Consider the following 20,855-nt stretch of genomic DNA (forward strand, 5'->3'; position numbering starts at 1 on the left):
CATCACTCCTTGATCAGAGAGGCTGTGATGTGCAGCACCTTGGTCTCCAGAGTGGTCATGGAAAAGGGAGAAAAAAGAAGAATCACTACAGATCGATCTGGAAGCACAGAGCAAGAACCACCTGGGTTTTTCACCACAATGGGGCTCAGGATGGCATGAGATCCAAAAAAAGATTTGGTTAAAATTGTAAAGCTTTCATGGTATCATCATGCTGGTGTGATAGTTTTAGCAAAGTTTCACTAGACAAACTCAGATTTAAATATGCCTGTCATTTTAAATACTGCTACAGGAATCACAACTGCTGTATTTTCCAGTATGAAGAGTGGAAGGGATTTAGGTGGGAACCAACTATTCATTACACGGACTTTTCTTCCTAGGAGAACTGCAATCTCTTTTGCCCAAACTTTAGCGCTTAAAAAAGTAGATAATTTACAAGCATTAAATCTGTTCTCTCCTGCTGCTTTTGCCACTTGCTGCAATATTTGGAAAATTCTGCTCTTTATTTAAAAGCTATTAATTCCCCAAACCACCTCTCCTTTCCAATTTGTTTCCTTAACCTGGAGTCACCCAAACTAGTATATTTGAGCTTTCCCTTTTCAAATCTGCAGCAAGAGTGTGATAATGGAAACTTAAGAAAGTTTCAAAAGCCCACAAACATCTCCAGTGAAAAGGCTTTTCACATCATCTTTGCACTCAATGTACAGTATTAAAAAAAAAGTCATTTTAATAGCTGACTCCTTATAAATGATTAATGTATTGTATTGCACGTAAGTGCTCTCCTGTTTCTAGGAACATCTAGTCGGGTAATATTCTCATTTGTGATTCATATGCATGTTCTTTTATAATTACAGTGAAATAACAGTTTCTGGGGAAGTGCTTTTTAAAAGTATGTCGGGTGCTACAGGAGAAGATCAAAGTATAGCAAAACTTACATGGAAGCAAAAATCATGCATGAATAACGGCACCAGCTTTAACAATGGACTGAATAAACACATGTAATTCTAAAAAGGATGGACTGAATTTTTCATCCTAGCAATTAATTGCGGAAGGCTACATTCAAATGAACAGGCTGAGCAGATAAGCTCGCACTTATCACCACAACCATTTGCTTCAAAACTATATAGATATACATGCCTGGGTTCCCATCAGCAGGGAGACTCTCACTACAAGATGTAAACACAGATCTTTACAGACAGTGTTTGGGATCCTATAAACAGAGTAAATGCACATGTAAAAACAACCTCAGCAAACAGTAATTACTAAACCAGGCAGTCTTTATTTCAGTGAGCAGAGAGGCAGCCAGAGCAGCTGTAATGACCTCAAGTTCATATCCTGGTATTATCAAGAAGCAGAAAACAACTGCAAAATGTGCCAGAAATGGCACATCAGGATCTAGACACCTGTTGTTTCGCTTTAGTGAGGGAAGACATTGAGGCAGTGGCTGGGAGTGACATTTGCTTGGCTGTTTGAAATAAAAGGAAATACTTTCTCTGAGCATGTGGTAAGCAGAGTGCTGAACAACTCTGCTCACCCGCAAGTTCAAGCAAAATAGCGACTGCAGCACCTCTACTACTGCCTGTGCAACCCTGGCAGGAACTCTGAATCTCACCTGTCAGTGCTAAAAACTACAAAATAAATGGTTTTCCAGCTTAGCCATCTGCATTTGGAACCAAATTGTTCAGCTGCCGGGCTTTGGCATTTATCTTAGTAAAAGTAAATTGCAAGTGTAGTGACCAGCCGGTGAGTGGTAGTCTTTGTGGAATTACTTAGTCATCCAGACTGATCACAGAACACACAGGTTAGCTTATTGCTTCCCAAATATAAAACAAAAATAAAACTGAAGAGGACAGCCTAAGTCTGACTTAAACAATTGAGGCAATGAGCACTGAACAAAACATGTCAGAAGTAAAGGTTTTTTTCACAGAAAATTATACAGCTAGAATAAAAATTATAGACTTGTTCAGAATAAAATAAATGCAGCAAATAACATTTCACCTATACAAAGTTTATTTTTGAGTAACTGTATTGAAATCCAATGCTTTGAAAGCAATATCCAAATATCACAATGCTCCTTTAATCCAGAGCTATATGTATCTTATTTTGCCAAAATAAACTAGAGAACCGAGAAATCTTTGCAGCTTAAATTGCTCTGAGATTTGTGTGTAGCCTCTTTTGCAGAAATACTAACCTGCAATGTAATGTGAGAAAAGAAAAGTAGCAACTAAGGAGATTCAGACTGAATGTCTGTCTTTATTCCCAGGAGAACAGAAAACTCCATGACTTGTGTCCAAATATTTCAAAAGCGTCAGTGCAAGGGAGTGACAGGTATTAAAGACACCCCCTACCTTGCCCAATTACATGAACTATGAGATTGAAGAAATAAAACTTTCTTTCTCTCCCTGCTGTGGTATTTATTTTCATTCCCCTCAACAGCAATCTAGTCTTCTATGGGATGTAATGGCACTTCAAAATCTGAATTGTGAAGGTCATGAACTGAATTAACTCAAAGGCTAAAAAATAATTTAAAAAATCTAGTACCAATATTAATACAGCAGTTTAAAAGGACATAATCATTATGAAGTCAGTGTAATTGTTTGTGTATATGAAGGGTTTCAGGGGGATGGAAAATGTGAAAGATTTTCTCTGATGCTGATTGTAGTAAAATTTGAAGTGCCTCGTAATCCTTGGATGTCCTGCAAGGCCCTGCCTGCAGGACCAGTTCCTGCGCTAGGAAACGCTATTCTGTCACTGGGAGAGATGCAAAGGCGAGACTCCAGCTACGTCTCAGCTGTGGATGCCAGCAGCCCTGCCAGGTCCCTATGTGTCTGCTGAGCTGCCACCCCATGGCGTGCTGGGGGCAGAACCACATGGCACCATCCCCAAACCCTGCCCTTGGGCTGCACTGGGGGAAAATCCAGAAACACCAGGAAAAAGAGAAGCACGATGCATTCACAGGCTCCCCTGCCTGGACAGCGGAGGGACTAGGATTGTTGGCAGCACTGCAAAGAAACTGTTCTCACCACTGCTGTGGGATTGCAGGTAAAGGGCAGCAAGTTCCTATATTTCTGCCTGCCTTCTCAGATGTCTGCTCTCACCCATCCTGAGTACGGTCAGCAGGATCACTCGCTCACTGTGTCTGCATGCTATGTGACTCCAGTGTTGCCCAGGCTTTCATGCTCTACTCTCATACAGTAAAAACAGTGAAGGTTTTCTGCTGAGACAACAGCCAGTACAAAGCACTACTAGAAAACACCCTGTGCTGGTTTTGGCTGGGACAGAGTTAATTTTCTTCATAGTAGCTAGTACGGGGCTGTGTTTTGGATTTGTGCTGAAAACAGTGTTGATAACACAGGGATGTTTTCGTTACTGCTGAGCAGTGCTTACACAGAGTCAAGGCCTTTTCTGCTGCTCTCCCCACCCCACCAGCGAGTAGGCTGGGGGTGCACAAGAAGTTGGGAGGGGACACAGCTGGGACAGCTGACCCCAACTGGCCAAAGGGCTATTCCATACCATACAACATCATGTTCAGTATATAAAGCTGGGGGAAGAAGAAGGAAGGGGGGGACGTTTGGAGTGATGGCATTTGTCTTCCCAAGTAACTGTTATGTGAGATGGAGCCCTGCTTTCCTGGAGATGGCTGAACACCTGCCTGCCCATGGGAAGGAGTGAATGAATTCCTTGTTTTGCTTTGCTTGCGTGCGTGGCTTTTGCTTTCCCTGTTAAACTGTCTTTATCTCAACCCACGGGTTTTCTCACTTTTACCCTTCGATTCTCTCCCCCATCCCACTGGAGGGGAAGTGAGCAAGCTGCTGTGTGGGGCTTAGTTGCTGGCTGGGGTTTAACCACAACACCCCCAATCAAAAGCCACCCCCAACAACAAAAGAGAATTCAGGGTGCACAAAACAAGTCTACACTGTTAACAGCATTGTGTGCATAACTTAATAACCCTTTTCTACCTCTACCCTCTGTGCAGTAATACCAAAAGGTTTTAAGACGCACTCCAAACGCCTGAGCCTGACCCTAACAGGCTAAAAATCTTAACAGAAATTGCACATGGAATTCCTTTTCTTTCACAAGCTTCAGAAACACATTCTTCAAAATCCCCACTGCTCTTCCGTCAAACAATGTGGAGGTGAATAAATGTAGCAAAGAGCAAAGGTATTATGGGGCAGATTCTCCTCTGCCTTTCATTGCATTGTACAGCCACTCACATCTGTACCACAAGTTCAAAGTTTGAATAGAAACTCTGTCACTGTCTGACAAAGACTTTGCACTCTATATCAAAAAGCACCCATTCACATTTTCAACAGTATTTTTTTCTCTCCAAGAGGAAAGTTTTCAAACATAAATCATATTTCTCAAAGCCACTGCCAGTACCCAAGCGCTCCCCACAAAGACAGTTAACCGCACCCTACCCGTAGAAATGACGCTCCTCCGATCGCTTGCTCTGTTCCCTGCTTCTTCTGCCTCAGAGTGCTCAGATCAGATCCTGCCCCAGAGAAAAAGCAGAGTCAAAGGCTTGGGATACTCAGAGCTGAGTCCTGGATTCAGGCTGCAGGAGGATCAAGTACTGGGCTGAAGCAGCATGGAAGGGAGACATATCAAAGTGCGCTAGGCTCAACCATCACACACAGGTAATTGAGAGCATCTTGATTTGAAACTGCTGGTCACCATCTGGTGATAAAATAAGGAGACACCAAGTGAGTTAAAGCAAGCTTGCACATACTAGGATATTTTACTTACACTACATAATGAAACCCATTGTCACCTTCATTCGTACTGTCGTGTCTTTCCCAGTTTAGCACTTTAACACAAATTGTGTTAGCTTTGTCTTTCCTTCGCTTCAGTTAAAAGCTGATTTCATCTTTCCAACAGATTGCATTGCACACACATGTGCACATAACCTTCCAATTCAAGATACTTCTAACATGAAAGGAAGTTAAGTGCAAAAGAGAGCAGCTGAGATCTACAAAGTTGTGCCACTCCTAAAAACAGGCACAGAAGACAGCCATTGGAATGAATACGTTAAACAAGGCATCAATTATCCTTTAATTAAAGGGTTAAAAAAAGACAGGACTCTCTCCCTACTTCACCACTCTTATGTGCGTATTTATGAATCCTGGGACAGCGGCAAAATTAGGCCTAGCTGACTTTTTTAAAAGAATGAATAATTTCCTAACACAGCGAGATGTTTTAAATATACATAACAGCTTTAAACACCCGAAGTGCTCTGCTTCTAATTATTTTTGCTACATATGAAATATTTGAGGAAAATGTATACAGTATCTTTACTTTGTTAATTACCAGCTGGCTCCTACCGCACATTATTAAGCTACTATGGCAGTGACTAATGCCTCTGACAATACTAAATTAGCAACAACACCTTGTGGATGAACGTGACCTGAGCAGCCTAGAAAGGACTAGCTGCAGGTGTTTATTTTCAGATAAAGATGGTTTATTAACCCAGGCATAAGACAGCAAACATTAAATACCACATGCACAAGTCCAGAGGAGGAGGCGGCCTGCACCCCAAGCTCTGCGTGCTGCCTACCTGTGGGCACCACCATGCCCTGTGGCTGGAATAACCTGGACACCTGTGTCCCATGCTGTTTGCTTGCAGGACAGATGTGGAGAAGCAAGAGCACCCGGGATTTCTCTCCAGCGGTGTTTTAGGCACTGTGGGCTCTGCAGCCACAGCCCCCTGCTCGGTGACTTTGGTAGGGGCGCTGGATGTGCACAGGCAGTGCTGTACCATGCACCGATGTTCAGGACTTCTCCACTTCCAGCCCGGCGGTCCCGAAGGCTGCACACCCACACTCGCGCGGTGTCAGTGCGAGTTTGCACATCCCAATAGGACCAGGCCCTACACCATCCCTTCACGCATTTCAGTAATTCTCTGATGTGAAGCACGCGAGAGAAGTCCTGCTGAAGCGAAAGCATGCTGCAGCCATTCCCTTCAGCGTGCGAAGGGCAGGGCTGCTCAGCTGCAAGGGATGCCAGGCAAGGGGTCTAGGGGTCTCGGGGATGGCAGGGACTTTGCATCAGGGAAGACGAAGATGAAGGAATTGTGATTGCCCATAAAAGGTTCCTCCGCTCAGTTGCAGTCCCGGCACAGCCCTTTGCCTCTCACCTCTGAATACAAGTCTTTTTTTTTTTTCTTTTTTTTTTCAGTCAAAGCACTTTTTGCCAGATTGATTAGATTAATAACATTATAGCTTGGACAGGAACTTACACGTCTTAGTATTAAGTGTATGAAATAACATTACTCTCCTTTCCAAATCCTCCTGAGTGGTTAGGAAAGTCAGTCTCCTCTTGCGCAGTTGCATTATAAAATTGCTGAACAAACCTATTCTGCTGTAACAGGAAGGGACACATTTTCTTCCCTACTGTAAGTAGGTCAATGAAAACATGATGTTGTGAGGATGAAACTGTTTTCCTCTGTTTTCTTCCCCCTAATGGCAGTTTCAAATCATTCCAATTTAATTATGTTTCTAGTGTTAGCTATAATAACATTGTAAGGTTATTAACATCTGATATATTTGTGGTCCTAAAGTCTGGGGTTTGTGCTTCCTTGAGGGGCTTGTTCTAGCCTCAGGTATACGCATGCAATTCCTACACAGGGCACGTCATTGCACAGTTAAGGAAAGCCTGCAAAGAAATCTGGATGTGAAATGCAACAATACATTATGAAGCACAAAATTTTAACTCTCAGCTCTGAGATTCACATTGAGCTTTTACATCAATGTGATCCCTTTTTGAGGATGAAATTTTGACTGTCATCTACTCTAAACCTAAAGTAACTACACTGTGAACAGTGAACTTGCTCTGAATTAATACTGGCATAAACAAAGGCAGAGTATTTTCAGTGGAACTATTCCAGTTCAGAGCACCTGGAGACTTCTCTGCATGCATTTCATCAGGAGGGATTAACCAGTAGCTGGAGAAACATTTAACTTGCAGTTATAGTATCTGAATACTAAATGAAAATTAAAGGCTATTGGCAATAAAAAATACATTTTCGGGGAGAACCCCACCCACCAAACAGAAAAGGAAAAAAATTACATTACACCAAAGAGAATATAGAAAGCCTAAAGTCTTATCAAATGAAATTTTAAAAAAGAGGTGTTGCTTTTTTACTGACTGCCTCTATTTCAGAACAGATGGTGTAAATTAGTTTTGTTGACATTATCTGAAAAAAGGAAAAAGTAATTAATTCACCTCACGTAATGCCTGTTGTAAACTCTCACGCACCCACACAAGCACTCCAAAGGCCCCTTTCTGCAAGCAAATGTTTGCCATAGCAAAGGTTACACGCTCTTACAACCCACTCCTTATATCCTTGTCCTGAAAACAACAGGCCTGCCTAGGACAGTAAAGCTAAGCACATACAAGTGGACACCACTCTGTCCTCAGTGTGAAATTTTTACCCTATAAAAACCCATGACTTCAAAGGGGACTCGGATTTCATCCTAAGAATCCAATTACGTGTTTCAAATTTAGGATGGACTGTCAAGTGCCAGCTGACAGAGTGATGTCCCCAAGTATTTCAGGACAACGATATCTGAGCTGAAATGCAAAGCCAGCTGTTTATGCCTTAACCACTTACCTAAGGAACATTTCAAAATGAGGAAATTATATGATGATTAAGTGCCTCTGCACCTCAGCAAAACGTATCCCACTCTGCAGAAAGATCTTTCCAACCAGAATTTAGAAAGCATGTCTTTCATTAAGAAAATAATTCCATGTGCAGTATTATCACCAGTATCACCAAATCATAAGGATGGTAGAAAAGACATGTAATCCACCTCCCACTGTGAGATAAAGTCAGATACACTTCACTCGTGTTTATTACAGCCATTCCTAACACCTCTAGTGATGGAGACTCCACAAGATCCACTGTCAGTGTATTTCAGGGATAACATTTTCCTAGGGTTTACCTCATCTTTCTTGCTTTACTTTAGACACGTTTCTCTTTGCCTATGGCACAGAAGAGAGATTACTGGCCTCCTCTTCACAGCGGCCTGTTTTGTGTTATCTGTGCTTGAAAAACTGCCTGTCTCCTACCCGCTGCCCAGCAGGCTGCTCTTCTTTAGGCACAGCAAACGTTAAACCTTTCAGATTCCTCCCTTGGGTATGTACTCTGGATCTCTGGTGATTTTTACTGCCCTCCTCTCCACTTCCAAAGTGGACAGCATTTTCTTGAAGAGCAGTGCTCCAAACTGAACACAGGGCTGGAGCTGAGCGCTCACCAATGTCGAGACTACTCCCTGCAGGCTGTACTCCTGCATGCATCCCAGTATCGTATCGTGCTTTTCTTTTTTTCTTTTCTACCGTGCAACAGCTCAACATTGCCAATTCATGTTCAACTGGAGATCCACAGTAAGCCCTATCCTTTCCTGAAGAGCTGCTGTCTCACCAGTTGTTCCCCAGCCTGTACTGGTGTCAAGAGCTACCAGCACATGGCTCAGTGAACCCTCTGGAGCTACGCACCACCACTGCTCGCCTCTGTGCGCCCGGTGAGCCAAGCGTGCCCTTGCAATGCTGCCTCACGAAAGGCATCGAGTTGTGTGTAGTTCTTGATTAGCACACAGTGAAAAATACTGCAAATCCAGCAAGGACCAGGCCAATATTTGCATAACCTTCCCCTCTTTTTATTTGCCTGCTCTATCTGCCAGGGGCAGGGTGGAAAAACAATTAGGACTATTTCTTCCAAGGCTGAGATATGCAATTTTATTTCCTTGCCCTATATTGAGGCTGTCAGTATATGTAGTCATGCCTAATACAAGTCCAAGCAGTCATCTACGATAGCGTACAACAGAAAAAGGATAGGACTAATGACCTGTGAAATAGGTATAGCCAGACCTGGCTGGTCTGAGGTTGCTTTCTGGCAAAGCTTGGTTTCTCTTGGACATAGCACAGTGGATGACTTATTTAGTACTTTACATGCACATTTACAAAATCTGAGGCTTTGTGCACAAGGAATTTATTTCCAATTTCGGGAAAAGTGAGTGGCCTGAAAAATTATCAGTCTATCTACTTACTTTATGCCTTTTTCATAGAGAACACACAGTTTCAATGTGGGTGGGTATTAAACAGCGTAACAGCAAAGATTAGGCCCATTTAGTTCAAGTTACCACTGAGTTATGAGTAACTGTGCTTGACTCTCAGCAGACACCTATTCACCTTTCAGTGAAAATGCACTGTCCTGCAAAGAGTTCACCTAAGCCTGAAAACTATTTTTTAAAAAAGGGCTTTAAACTCTAGCACTTTTAATTCTATTTAGGAATACATCACCAGATTTAATGTAGATGAAGAACTTACACTTGCTTGGATTCTTTTCAACTATCAGATACCTAATTTATTTATTTAGCTGCATGTTTTCTGAAATTGTATTTACTATCTCCTAGACTCACATAATTGCTTCTTGCCATCATCATTTTAGCAAGTTTCCTCTGCTTACACCCACTTCCTACTATAAAACTTTTTTACAGTTGCTCTTCTAAATTTTATGCTTTACCTGAAATTTTACATACCAGATTATTAGAGTCAAGCTGAATGTATTATTTATACATTTTCAGCAATTTTCAAAGTTAAAGTTATTGAAAATAAATAGTTTTACCTGTGCTAAAAAAAAATCCTTTCTAAATCCTTTGCTGAGAAGCATTCATTCCTCCATGCTTTCACACAAAAACTTGAAGCCTGGCAGGCAGGTACAACTGTTATCTTTCTGCCGCTATCAGCTAACAGCCATTGAACTTATTAACAAAAGGCATATTTCATCCCCCTCCAAGGATGGTTCAACAGGGAGCTTTAGAGCTTACAAGTGCAAGCGATTGCTCTACCAGCTGAAGGTCTGAACCATGCTGTTTTGAACTGACATGGGTCTATAGGAGATGTGCTCAGGGAGCTTCTTGCAAGCCATGCACAACTTGTATTTGAAAATGTGTATCCTCCAGAAGTTTCCTCCCTAGCTGAGACTCTGAGGAGATGGAGCAAGGACTTGCACTGAATTACCACTTCTGGATGTGCTGCCAGCCTGCCCTGGTTGCTGTTACGACATGTTCAATAGGTCAGCTAAAAATTCATCCAACGCTACGACAGGAATTGGAGGGAAGACGACTTGGAGGTTGGGATGAATAGCATGGCCTGGCAGGTGGCAGAGAGAGGTGGGAAGCCAGGATATAGAATAGGTTGTAGGGGAAGTACCATGATAGCTGGCGTTTTCAGAAGTGTTTTGTTTTTTTTTTTAATAAAAACATGACCTGTTTACAGAATAGCCTGGCAGAGTACATGGCTTGACTCTCAGCTCTGTTAAGCTCTCCTTGCATTCCTGTAACAGCATAACATAATTTGTACCTGCATTAAACTGATGTGATTTATTTTCCCTAATAAGACATGCAAATTGATCAAACTTTTAAGGACAAAAATAAAACCATAAAACACTTTGCATTTTGTTTGATCTGTTTGGAAATCTGTTTGATGTGTTTGGAAACACATTTTGTTTGTGTATATTCAAAGAAAAGTGAAATATTTGTATTTGTAATAGCAATTAAAAATACACATCAAATACCAAGATAAATGCTTTCAAACTTGGATTTATGATGTGTCTTTTTTCCTGGGTTCTAGTCTGCAAAAGACTGGACAGCTCTCCTAGATTATGTGTACTTTCTCAAGGAGGTGAGGAAGCTTTCAGTTACACAAATTAGTTAGGACTCCATGTTAAAGGAGTGACAAGGTTTTACACTTATCAACTCAAAAGTTAGAAAATGTTTAAATCAATGTGTTGACTTTGTAAGCTAATGCATTTTTTTAGATGTAAAGTTAGTCATTCTGAAGTCAATTTATTGAAAACAAGAATGATCTAAAACAAGGGAATGGATTATATTTCCATATCAAACGAATGATAAAGTAGCTCTCTTGATCCAATATAAATGAGTTGTGTATAAAAAAAAAGGGGGGGGGACGACGGACAGAAACACATGATAGCCAAGCTATCATTGCTTTATAAACCTGGAAAGAATCAAAAGCGTTTCCTGATCTTGTTCTAAGGACAATGTCACATTAAGAATGAACACGGACTGAAAACGTAGTAATTGCTAGAAAGCATATACTCTCATTCAACAGTATATTTAAAAAATGTAGCAGGAAAGGATAAGATTACTAACTAATTCTATCTGCAGCTGTTATTTGGTATTGAGAACTCAAGGATAACTTCACTCCAAGCATGTTCTTCTGGGCTTCGCCTGTGCTTACTTTCATTGTGTTTAAAAGAACTAGTCACTTGTTGTCAATAAACTGTTTTTAAAGCCTACTTGCTCACAGACTTCTCTGTCTCTGCTTCATTTTTCTCTTTTTTTTTTTGAGGTTCCACTGAGAGCAAATGTTCTTACAAATTTACAAGGAGGTATTTTATACCAGAGCAGTCTTATCCTTACAAAAGATTTAAAAGAAAATAAGAATGCAGCATTTTTCATCCCTTGATCTCAGAGCACTTCACAGAACTGGGCAAGTATTACAGTCACGGCTCTCAGAAAAGGATACCCCAAGCCCCCTAAATGACTCGTCAAAGATCACAGGCACAGAAGCCGACTTGTTCCCTCCATTGCCCTAGGGAAGGTTATGCTCAGCAAACAGCTACCACCATGCCAACAAATAAATTAATAAATAAAGATTCATTATTTCCACTGTTTTCCTATCTCTTCTTTATTACTCGGAGTATACTCCACAATTCAGGTTTGAGAATCAAATGCAGCAAGAGGCCATACAATTGTTTCAGACACAGGAAAGATACAGTAAGACTTGGCTTCCTGTAATATCCCCCTGCCAGGGAGGATGGTTTTCTCAAGACTATTAGGTATTAGGCATTCTCTCAACTACCACAGTTGCAATTAGATGCATTTTTAAGCATCCTATTAGTGGGAAGTATCACTGTGTTTCTAGGTAAAGTCACTTCATACAGTAATAATTAGCTCAGGAAATACTTTGTTCCTTTATACACCAGGAGCCGGAATCAATAGTAAGTGCAGGAGGTCTGACACCACTCAGACTGGCAACTTCCCTGGATTTCCACTCATGGACTCAGAGATGATAACATGGCTGCACAGGATAGCATAATTTCATTAGTTTCGGTTGGAGGTGTTTTGGGGGGTTCTTTTTTTACAGAATTAAAAAATTACAGAATTGAGGCTTTCTACAGCATGGTGCACTGTATAAGGCATCGCCTGTCATACTCTGCCAAAATAAATCATCTGCCATCGCTGGGAGCCCATTCATTAGGACCCAAAGGAAATTACATCACTGTGAGCTGCTTCTAGGTACTTCTGAGCTCAGAAAAATGCCAGCATATTCTCAGGGAACCTTGGGGAAACAGTCCTTAAACTCTTTACCAAGTGGTTCGTGATGACACCCCTATTTTATTATTTTTGGCAGAATAATAACTGCAAAAAGCTTGAAGATGAGGCTAGAAACAAAGGTTTACAAAGGAAAAAAAGATCATGACAGAAAGAAAAAAATGGAAACCATATACAATAACTGTGACGTCTAGCAAGGAAGGATTTTAACACCCATATGCGTATCCTTGCCACTGGTTTTATCAGGGTTTACAAAGAAAGAAGTGTAGGATTTATTAAAGGAAAAAATGTTGCAAACCCATTTTCACCTCAGAAAGTATGATTTTTCTGAACTCCTGTGACAGAGTCACTTATGACTTAATGGTAACGGAAAGGGAGGGACCGTCACCTGCCTGCTCCGAGAGCAGAAGTGTTACTAACCGTGATGAAGCAGGGCTTGTCCCCAAGCAACACCGAACAGTCAGCTCCTTGGAGCAGGAAAGCGTGGCACACACTACTGATGAACACCGTACCAGCATCAGAGTAGCACCTCAACCACTCACACAGTACCCAAAACCAGGAGGCACCAATGCTTCAGCTGTAGGCCTGTGCTCCCTTCATCAGTGATCTGTCCCCAGCTTGATCTCCCTGAAGACCGGGGCCTCCATGATCTCTCCTCTCTCTGCAGTAGCAAGAGGCAGGGGCTGGGGGCAGGCACCCTTTCACGCTCCCATCGCCTCTGTCCCAGAAGGACTTCTCCATCTCCCCCTGTGTGGGTTTAGTGGGAGTCCTGGGAGAGGGGAGGGAGGGAAGGCTGCAGTGCGGCAAGAAGTCCAGGAGATAAAGGGGAAGCAGGTGTCACCACCCCCAGCAACACCTTATTACAAAAGCCTTTAAGAAAAAGATGTATCCCTCTCTCTCCTTCTGCCCTTCCCACTTCCCAACAAAATCCCAGTCACCTGAGGAGCACAGGACTAGTGGGGGAGACAGGGAGGGGAGGGGAGGGGAGGGGAGGGGAGAGGTCCCAGCCCCTACATCCTGCCATGATAAAGCTACCACCCCCTTACCCAAAAGCAGTACTGTGCTGCTGTGTGGTACCATCATCACTGAACACGTGCGGTACCATATTCACCCTAACCCTGCAAAAATTCACCCTAACAGCTGGCCAAGGATTTTCCGTTTCAGAAAATACGCCAACATGATAATAATATATAAACTATATAAAATACAGCAACATTTTCTATGGGAAAATACCAGTTTATTGAAGATTTTCCATTTACTGCTTGGACAATTGGAAGATGTTATTTCAGGTGGATTAGATACACCAGAATATATTTTTTAAAGTAAATCCAACACTGCTCTGTAGTTCTCACGCTGGGAACTCCCTGTTCCTGGATCAGATGCTCATTCCTTTCCAGGAATGGGGTTTTTCAGGCAGCTTCACTTCCCAGAATACAAAGCAGGTTTCCTTCTGACGAAGCTCTCCAGTGCCTCTTGGACATGTAATTATTATGGGAGAGGGGTCTCAGATAATGAAATGGGAACATCATGCTCCTGAACTATAACTTCTGAAAAGCAATACACTGTGGTAGGGAAATGCAATTTAATTTTGAACTGACTCAGGAATTTCCCATGGAACATTAATTCTATTTTCTGCTCACCTCTGAATGTCAGTCTATTTTTCTCTTTCAGTTTAGGAAGCTTATAAAAGGTGCAGCAAACCTCTACTTCCAAATCTGTGGATTCCTCCTCCCTCCCACCTTTTGCCATAGAGCTGGGGAGGGTGCACACCATCTGAAAACAGAAGCCTATTGTGCCAAGCCTTATCAGAGGCGATGCCTAGCCCGAGGAACTGCTATCTAGATACCTAACACAAGAAAGTAATAAAGGTATTTCCACCCCCTTCAGGTTTGCAGGGGCTCTGAGCTCACACGACTTGCCCGAAGCCGCACAGGATCCTGTGCCAGAGCCAGAAACTAACCACAGCTTTCCTAAGCCCCACTGCAAGTTTTTATTCATCTTGACACATTTTGTCTCAAAGTTCTTCCACTTCAATAGCAAAACAAATATTACAGTGATACCTTAATGTAAGTAACTGTTGGCCTGGACATGTAGCATGGGACTGAAGTGTTTAGCTAGTCTGAGCTAATTAAAAGAACACCCAACTAGTATAAACAATAAGGTAATATAGTCTGGCGTGAATGTCATTTCTCACCCCTGCAGCCGATTTTTTCCAGATTTACCTTAAAGGTTCTACATTTCCCTCTCCTCCATCCCCTAGATTTAACCACACAGAAAATACTTCACAGCAGATTTGCTCACCCAAATATACCCAGATGTTTTGCAAAATTCGGGTAAGCTGATCAACAGGGATGAACTCGATCAAATGGAAGAAAGATAGTAAAACATACCAGATGCATCATCTTTCCTTCAAACAGAGGAAACATTTCTATTTTAGTTCACCCAGTTCCACGTATTTTGCAAGACACAGACTGACATTATGTGAGTCTCTTCAGCACTGGTATCTATAACCAAAAATGTTAGGCGTTTCAGTTATCCAGAGACAGCACCTACTTCCTACGGTTATTATGGGCAGTACTAACACGCCAGGAATTCTGAGTATGTTTGGGTGAACTGCCACCAAATCCAAAGTTAGGAGCTTCTCTACTACGAGTGTAAAACACGCATGCCCAGAAGAAACGGTAAAAATGATGCTGGCGTTTAGGCAATTCTCACAGAAAGCATGGATTCAGATGAAACTCTCAGAATATAAGTTCTTGGTATATAACAAATATTACACCTAACTTCCCACTCAGTTTCTGGTATTTCAAAATCCATTTGGTCATAGGAACACCACAACTTCACCAGAAGTATTTGAGAAAGTGCCTGAAAATACCATTGATCAATAAAGTGATGTATCTGCTAGATAGTGAAATTACTTCTAATAAGTTGTAGAAAGAACACAACAGCCTGAATCTTCTTTTTACTCACAAACTCACTATTTAAGTGCGGACTATCAGGGGAATGTTCACTTTTTTTAATTACTGCTAGAAGGAACTTTGTTCAGAGAAAACAAAAGGGTCAAAATGTCAAAAAAAACCCCAATCAAAAACAAAAGCCAAGTAAAAGCATTATGTGAGAACAAGCAAACAGAAAGGTTAAATTTAATTAACCCTGTGTTGTGATCAAATTCACACATGAGGAAATAGCAGGTAAGTGAAACCATAGCTAAACAAGCATGCAAAAACATTGATTACATCCTCTGTAATGTAGAAAACAACTCGCTTTTCAACTTTGTAATAATAAGCAGCATTTCAAACAGCATATCCCATGAATGAAGAGCAAAGGTATACAACAAAATTCAGCTGACAGGAAAACAGCACTCAAACTGTAATGGTAAGAATAATTAAAGCTCAACACTCCGTAGGTATGCCAAGACAAGTAACCTTGAGTTAACACTTCATTGAGGAATAAAGTTCAAATAATCCGTATGGGGAAAACAGGGGGGAATAAATCTCACGGGGAAAGCACTACGTGAATATCTACCTCATCCTACAGGAACTGCTGAGTGCTCTGAAAGCAGAAGCAAAGCCCAGAGGAACCACCCTAGCAAATGTACGCAAAGGCAAGCTTCCTACTTACCCTATGGTCTGCACCATGATCTCTTTTGCCACCTCAGTAATTCCAAAGAATCCAGAATGATGTTATTTTTAAGGGAATATTGGAGTCGTTAGAGGAGACAGAGGCAAGCTGACAAGCAGAGCTTTGCGAGAAGCCAGGCGGAGAGGGATGAATTTAAACCCTGGCTCAAGATGCTGTGTATTCTGCGTCTATCTTTAACTTGTAAATGATTTGGTTTCACATTCCTCTGAAGTCCTGCTGGCAGATGCCTTTGCGGAGCTTTACCAATCGCAGGCACCCGGGCCCCCCTCCCCTCCCCCTCCCTCTCCCTCTCCCTCTCCCCCTCCATCCCTCTCTCCCTCCCAAGCCTGCCACTCCACCCCCATCTCCCCCATCCCCACCTCTCCTCACTGCCACACACACGCACACACACAGAGGGTCTGGCAGGCAGCGTTCCACTGACTTCCAAGCGCGGCCGCCCGCAGCCCGGAGGCTGCCAGCGCTGCCCCGCCAGCCTGCGGCAGCGCCGGAGCCGCCGCCCGCCACCGGGCCCCAGCGGCGGCCCGCCGCCTTCCCGGGAGCCCGCCGCCTCCCGCCAGCAGCCCTGCCAGCCGCTCGGCACCGTGCCGTGCAAGAACTGCTGCGGCCCGGCCTGCTTATGCTCGGTGCGGAGGGACGTGAAATGACTGCTTGTGCCCGGTTCGGCTCAGCCTCTGGGTTTGCATCCCGCAGCCACCGACTGCAGCGCGGTCAGAAACAGGATGGCAAGACAGCGCTTTCTGCAGGGGCTCCAAACGCAACCAGCCTGAGGGGCTGGCGGGAGGAAGGTGCAAAGAAGCATTTCACCCTGTCACATCAAGCTTCCACAGGGACTCATATCTGGATGTTTACAGCACTTCTGCCTGTGCAGAGAGCTTTACTGAGCAATGGTGTATTAAAAAAAAACCAAAACAAACAAAAAAAGATTTTACCAAATCTTAAACACAAGGCTTCTAAGCGTCCACTCTTAGTAGATTTGTGGCTCCTTACAGTAACAATGCATTGCAATGCTGTTCAGAAGTCAGACTCTGAAATAACTAGACTACTGCTTAATGGCAGCATTCGAGGAGATGGATGTGGGGAAAAAGGTACTTCCACATAACCCAGAAAGTCAGTATCCCTACCAGCGACTTCAGGAGTCATTAGTGTTGACACAAACCCCTGGCTCTTAATATCAGCCTTTTGAAGCAGCATGTTTTTAATTTGTAAATGTGCATTCAGTTGAATACTGCTTGCCATCAAGACTGCCTTACCTCAGACGTGGGTGGGAATGGAACAAGCCACAAGACTCTGTAAAACACACCAATTACTGAACACTTTCAGTTGAAACTGGAAAACATCAATTGACAGTCACACCAATTCAAACAACATGGTAAAATGTCTCTCGTCTACAGTCTTCGGCCTCTGTCCGAGCAGCTGTCGACAGGGGTTCACAGCCAGGGATGCAGCCAAGCAAGCAGCGAGCACAGGTCGGGGCAGGGGAGCAAGGTCAAGCTGTGCCCAGAATCACTTAGCTAAAAACATGGTTTATAAATGCCTTCCCAATGCCCTACTTGATGAGGCATTACGCTTTTCAGAGCACCGGTATTGAGAGGCTGAACTGATTTAGTAGTAAAAGTAATCATGCATTTACTTCAGGCTAACGAAGGAAACAGCTCAAAATTGGAAAGGCCTAAAGGGAGGTAAAAGAATCACCCAAAGGGCTGTATCTTAGTGCGCATGAAGTAAGCCTGCACTTCATCTCCTGCCACTACTCTTCATGATGCTGCTTGATAACATATATATAAATGCATATGTTTTATAACATAAATGTAACATTATATAAAGTTTGATAAAACAGTACCTCCACAGCCATTTTCATGTTCAGTCCCACAGGCAGGAAGGCAAGAGCTCCTCTTAACCTGGAGTCTGCTTGGGTTCATAGGCCTGGAAAAGTTGCCAGCAACATACAAATTGTAAAGAATAAACTAGCTGATGACTCCTGAAAAGTCAAAAGATTTATTTTGGATCACTAACCTTTGTTACTATTAGCAAAGCCTGACCTCAGTATGTTTAATGCCTGCCTTGCAAAGCACTTTAAAAACTCCAGCAAGAGAAAAATATGCCATGGACTTCCTGCCAGACAGGGAAGAAGTCACTTCTCCTTTGCCTCGGGTCCTAAAACTCTGTATTGCTGATACAACGATTCAGGGAATGTGTCTATTATTCAGGTTTAGGAGCTGCAGTGAATTGCAGGAAGGCTGCCTGGCACCGCTTTCCCATGGAGCCACCTCTACCACTGCAGGCTTACAGATCTCTCGGTGCAGAGAAAGTCACTGAGCCACGGTGTCTCCCATTCAAATGGAGTAACTTCATATAAAGCGATGAGAATATCATACCTCAAATCAGTTTTTTTTCAGTTGTAAGGATGTCAGACTGGAAGGGCAGATAATCACTAGAAGCAGAGACCAAGTGTTAACATTAGGTCTTAAAAAGCACAGTGCTTCAGATGCTCAGAGAGACAAAAGAGAAAGAACAAAGAAAAGTCATGCTTTTGTGGCTGAGGGCTCCTTTTTAATTAGGGCAACAAGGAAGGAAGAAAGAAGCTCCCCATGGAAGAAGGTGTGATGGACAAATGTGGTGATTCAAGTGAAGTCATGAACAGGAAGGATTAAGACTGAGCTGTTTCTAGGACTCCAATGTACCTCTAGAGAGTGCTTAAGTGTGGGGAAAAACAAAGGCAGGGAAATCCACAGAAGCACTTCCACACTTTTATCTAAACTTGTGTATTTCCCCTACTAGATATGGGAAAAAAGAGATTGGGTTTTGGATCCTCTAAAAGAACACTTAAAAGTGTTTGCTTCCCATGTCTCTTAAGAGGTTATTTATAAACTTAAGAGCATGTGGGGGTGGACCTCTGGGAAATGGGATGCTGGAAATTACTGGGAAACTTTGGATGTCAACGTGGGCAGCATGATCCCCTTCCCATGAATGGGACAGTCAGAGGTCATATGTCCAAAAACCGTATCACATAAGCCAAACGAGAAGAGAGGTGTCCAGTTCCCTCAGATGAAGAGAGATGCTATAATACCAGTGCACGCAACTAACATGCATTGCAAAGTGTACAGCCAGGAGAGATCTACCAAAGCTGTGAGAGGGAATACTACTCTTTCTCCCTCAGCAGGGCCTGTTGCTTAAAACCACCACCAAATGCAATAGACCAGGGACCTCTGTGGCATTAGATTTGAGATACATGAAGACATATCAATAGCAAGTTCTAGTGGAGAAGCAGGAGCTGGAGCAGGAGCTGGCGTGGGAGTGGCGAGGAGAAAGGAGCGGCAGGGAGGGGAGAGTAATTTGGTACCAGTGACAAGTGTAAATATGTAACATGTTTGGAGCCATGTGACTTCCTACCCATTCCCAATTTAGCCCAGCGCCTAAGAGGCACGGTCTGTCCCTTCACGTTTAGCTATTTTTAATGTGCACAGAATTTGCTCTTTGTCTTCCCTTGTCTGTCAGTGTCTTAAATTAATTTGTCTTGGCAGTCTTAAGATTTGGGCTTACAGGGACAAGCAACATCTCCTACCCTACGGGCTCAGTCCTTCGAGGTCTTACTCAGAGTACTTCCTGCTCTTAGGAATGATCTCGTTAACCTCTGCAGATGATTTCCACACAGGTGTGTTTGAGAGTAAGAGCTTTGAGTAGGGGACTACCATTGCATTAACAGGAACGCAGTGCCCGCCTGTCACAGTGGATCCAGCACGCTGACTTTATGGTGTATTACTCAGCCTACACACCCATCATCCCCCCAGCCTACCTCCAGCCTTGGCTACTCAGCTACATGGTCACACTGTGAGCCCTCTCCAGCATGGTCCAACAGACAGGGTTTGGCCAAGCTTAGACCCATGAGTTGCTTCTCTCCCACTTACCACTTTTTTACTGGAAGAGATGGGGAACAGCTATCGAAGCTGGTGGGGACAGGGGGCTCTCGGTAGCACCCCCCAGCACCCGCTGCCCTGCCGTCCCCATGGCACAGCCTCCGGCACGGCAGGGTACCTTTGCTCTGGAAGGCAACCCAGGGGACTGAGATGGGCTCATGAGGGGCAAAAGACTGCCCTGGCCCCCCAACGCCGCGTCTGACTGCTCCAAAGAAATTTATTCCAACACCCTCCTCACTGAGTCTGCCGTTTTCAGGAGGCTCACTGGATAATGGGAGGAAGCTCTGTCACTAAAAATGTTCAGATGGGTTAGCTCCACTATTTGCAAAACATATTGAAATTGCTTGAATTCTTGGTAAGCATTAATAAAGTAAATGGAGAATGCACTTGGTACATACTCTGTAAGCAGTTTTGCAGCAACAGAGGATTTTCTGTGCTGGCTCTTCTGGTTTTATTTTCTACGTTTCTGTGATTCAAGCTATGTGGGAAGAAGGGAGAACGTCTATGGTCATACATCTAAGCTTCAGAAACAAATCATATCTTCAGTCAATCCATTTTACTGAATAAAGAAAAAAATCCATTATTTACTTTTAAACATTTCTTTCCTTTTTCCTACGTCTTGTATTTATAGTTTGCTAGAGTTTTTTGGACAAGCCCGTAGTTTAAACCAGTGTTTATCATCATATATAAGCACATCACATCTACAAGAACCAGGATATAAAGGCCTTGGCTTTATTTTTCTACACACGAACAAAGTATGAACATTAATTATAAACAGTTAAGCAACTTATGAAAAACTCTGCGCACTTGCCTTGCTGTCTGCAAAATCAAACCTTTACCAAATGTATACTTGAAAAATACCTAAGAGGAGAACTAGAACAATTCTGCTTCCATTCATCTTTAATCAAACACTAAATACAGGAAAAAGACTACAAGTTTTGTTAGGTGT

At 42.9% G+C, this 20,855-nt stretch overlaps 1 protein-coding gene across 16 annotated transcripts in view; it reads right to left on the minus strand.

Moving 5' to 3' along the window:
* Positions 1–20,855, minus strand: part of DTNA (dystrobrevin alpha) — a 230,448-nt gene that overhangs the window by 168,061 nt on the left and 41,532 nt on the right. For 4 of the 16 annotated variants that reach the window (XM_072852545.1, XM_072852543.1, XM_072852547.1 and 1 more), the window contains exon 1: positions 15,972–16,184. The exons of 2 other annotated variants lie outside the window; for them this stretch is intronic. In XM_072852545.1, the coding sequence (XP_072708646.1) occupies positions 15,972–15,988 (17 nt within the window). In that variant the 5' untranslated portion in view covers positions 15,989–16,184. Of the gene's footprint in view, positions 1–4,415; positions 4,490–14,740; positions 14,829–15,971; positions 16,186–17,832; positions 17,904–20,855 lie in introns of those variants that run through there. 10 more of the 16 variants (XM_072852549.1, XM_072852533.1, XM_072852546.1 and 7 more) reach the window with 7 other exon arrangements.

This window comes from Ciconia boyciana, chromosome 2 (genome assembly GCF_034638445.1).
Source record: "Ciconia boyciana chromosome 2, ASM3463844v1, whole genome shotgun sequence".
Classification (NCBI taxonomy): domain Eukaryota; kingdom Metazoa; phylum Chordata; class Aves; order Ciconiiformes; family Ciconiidae; genus Ciconia; species Ciconia boyciana.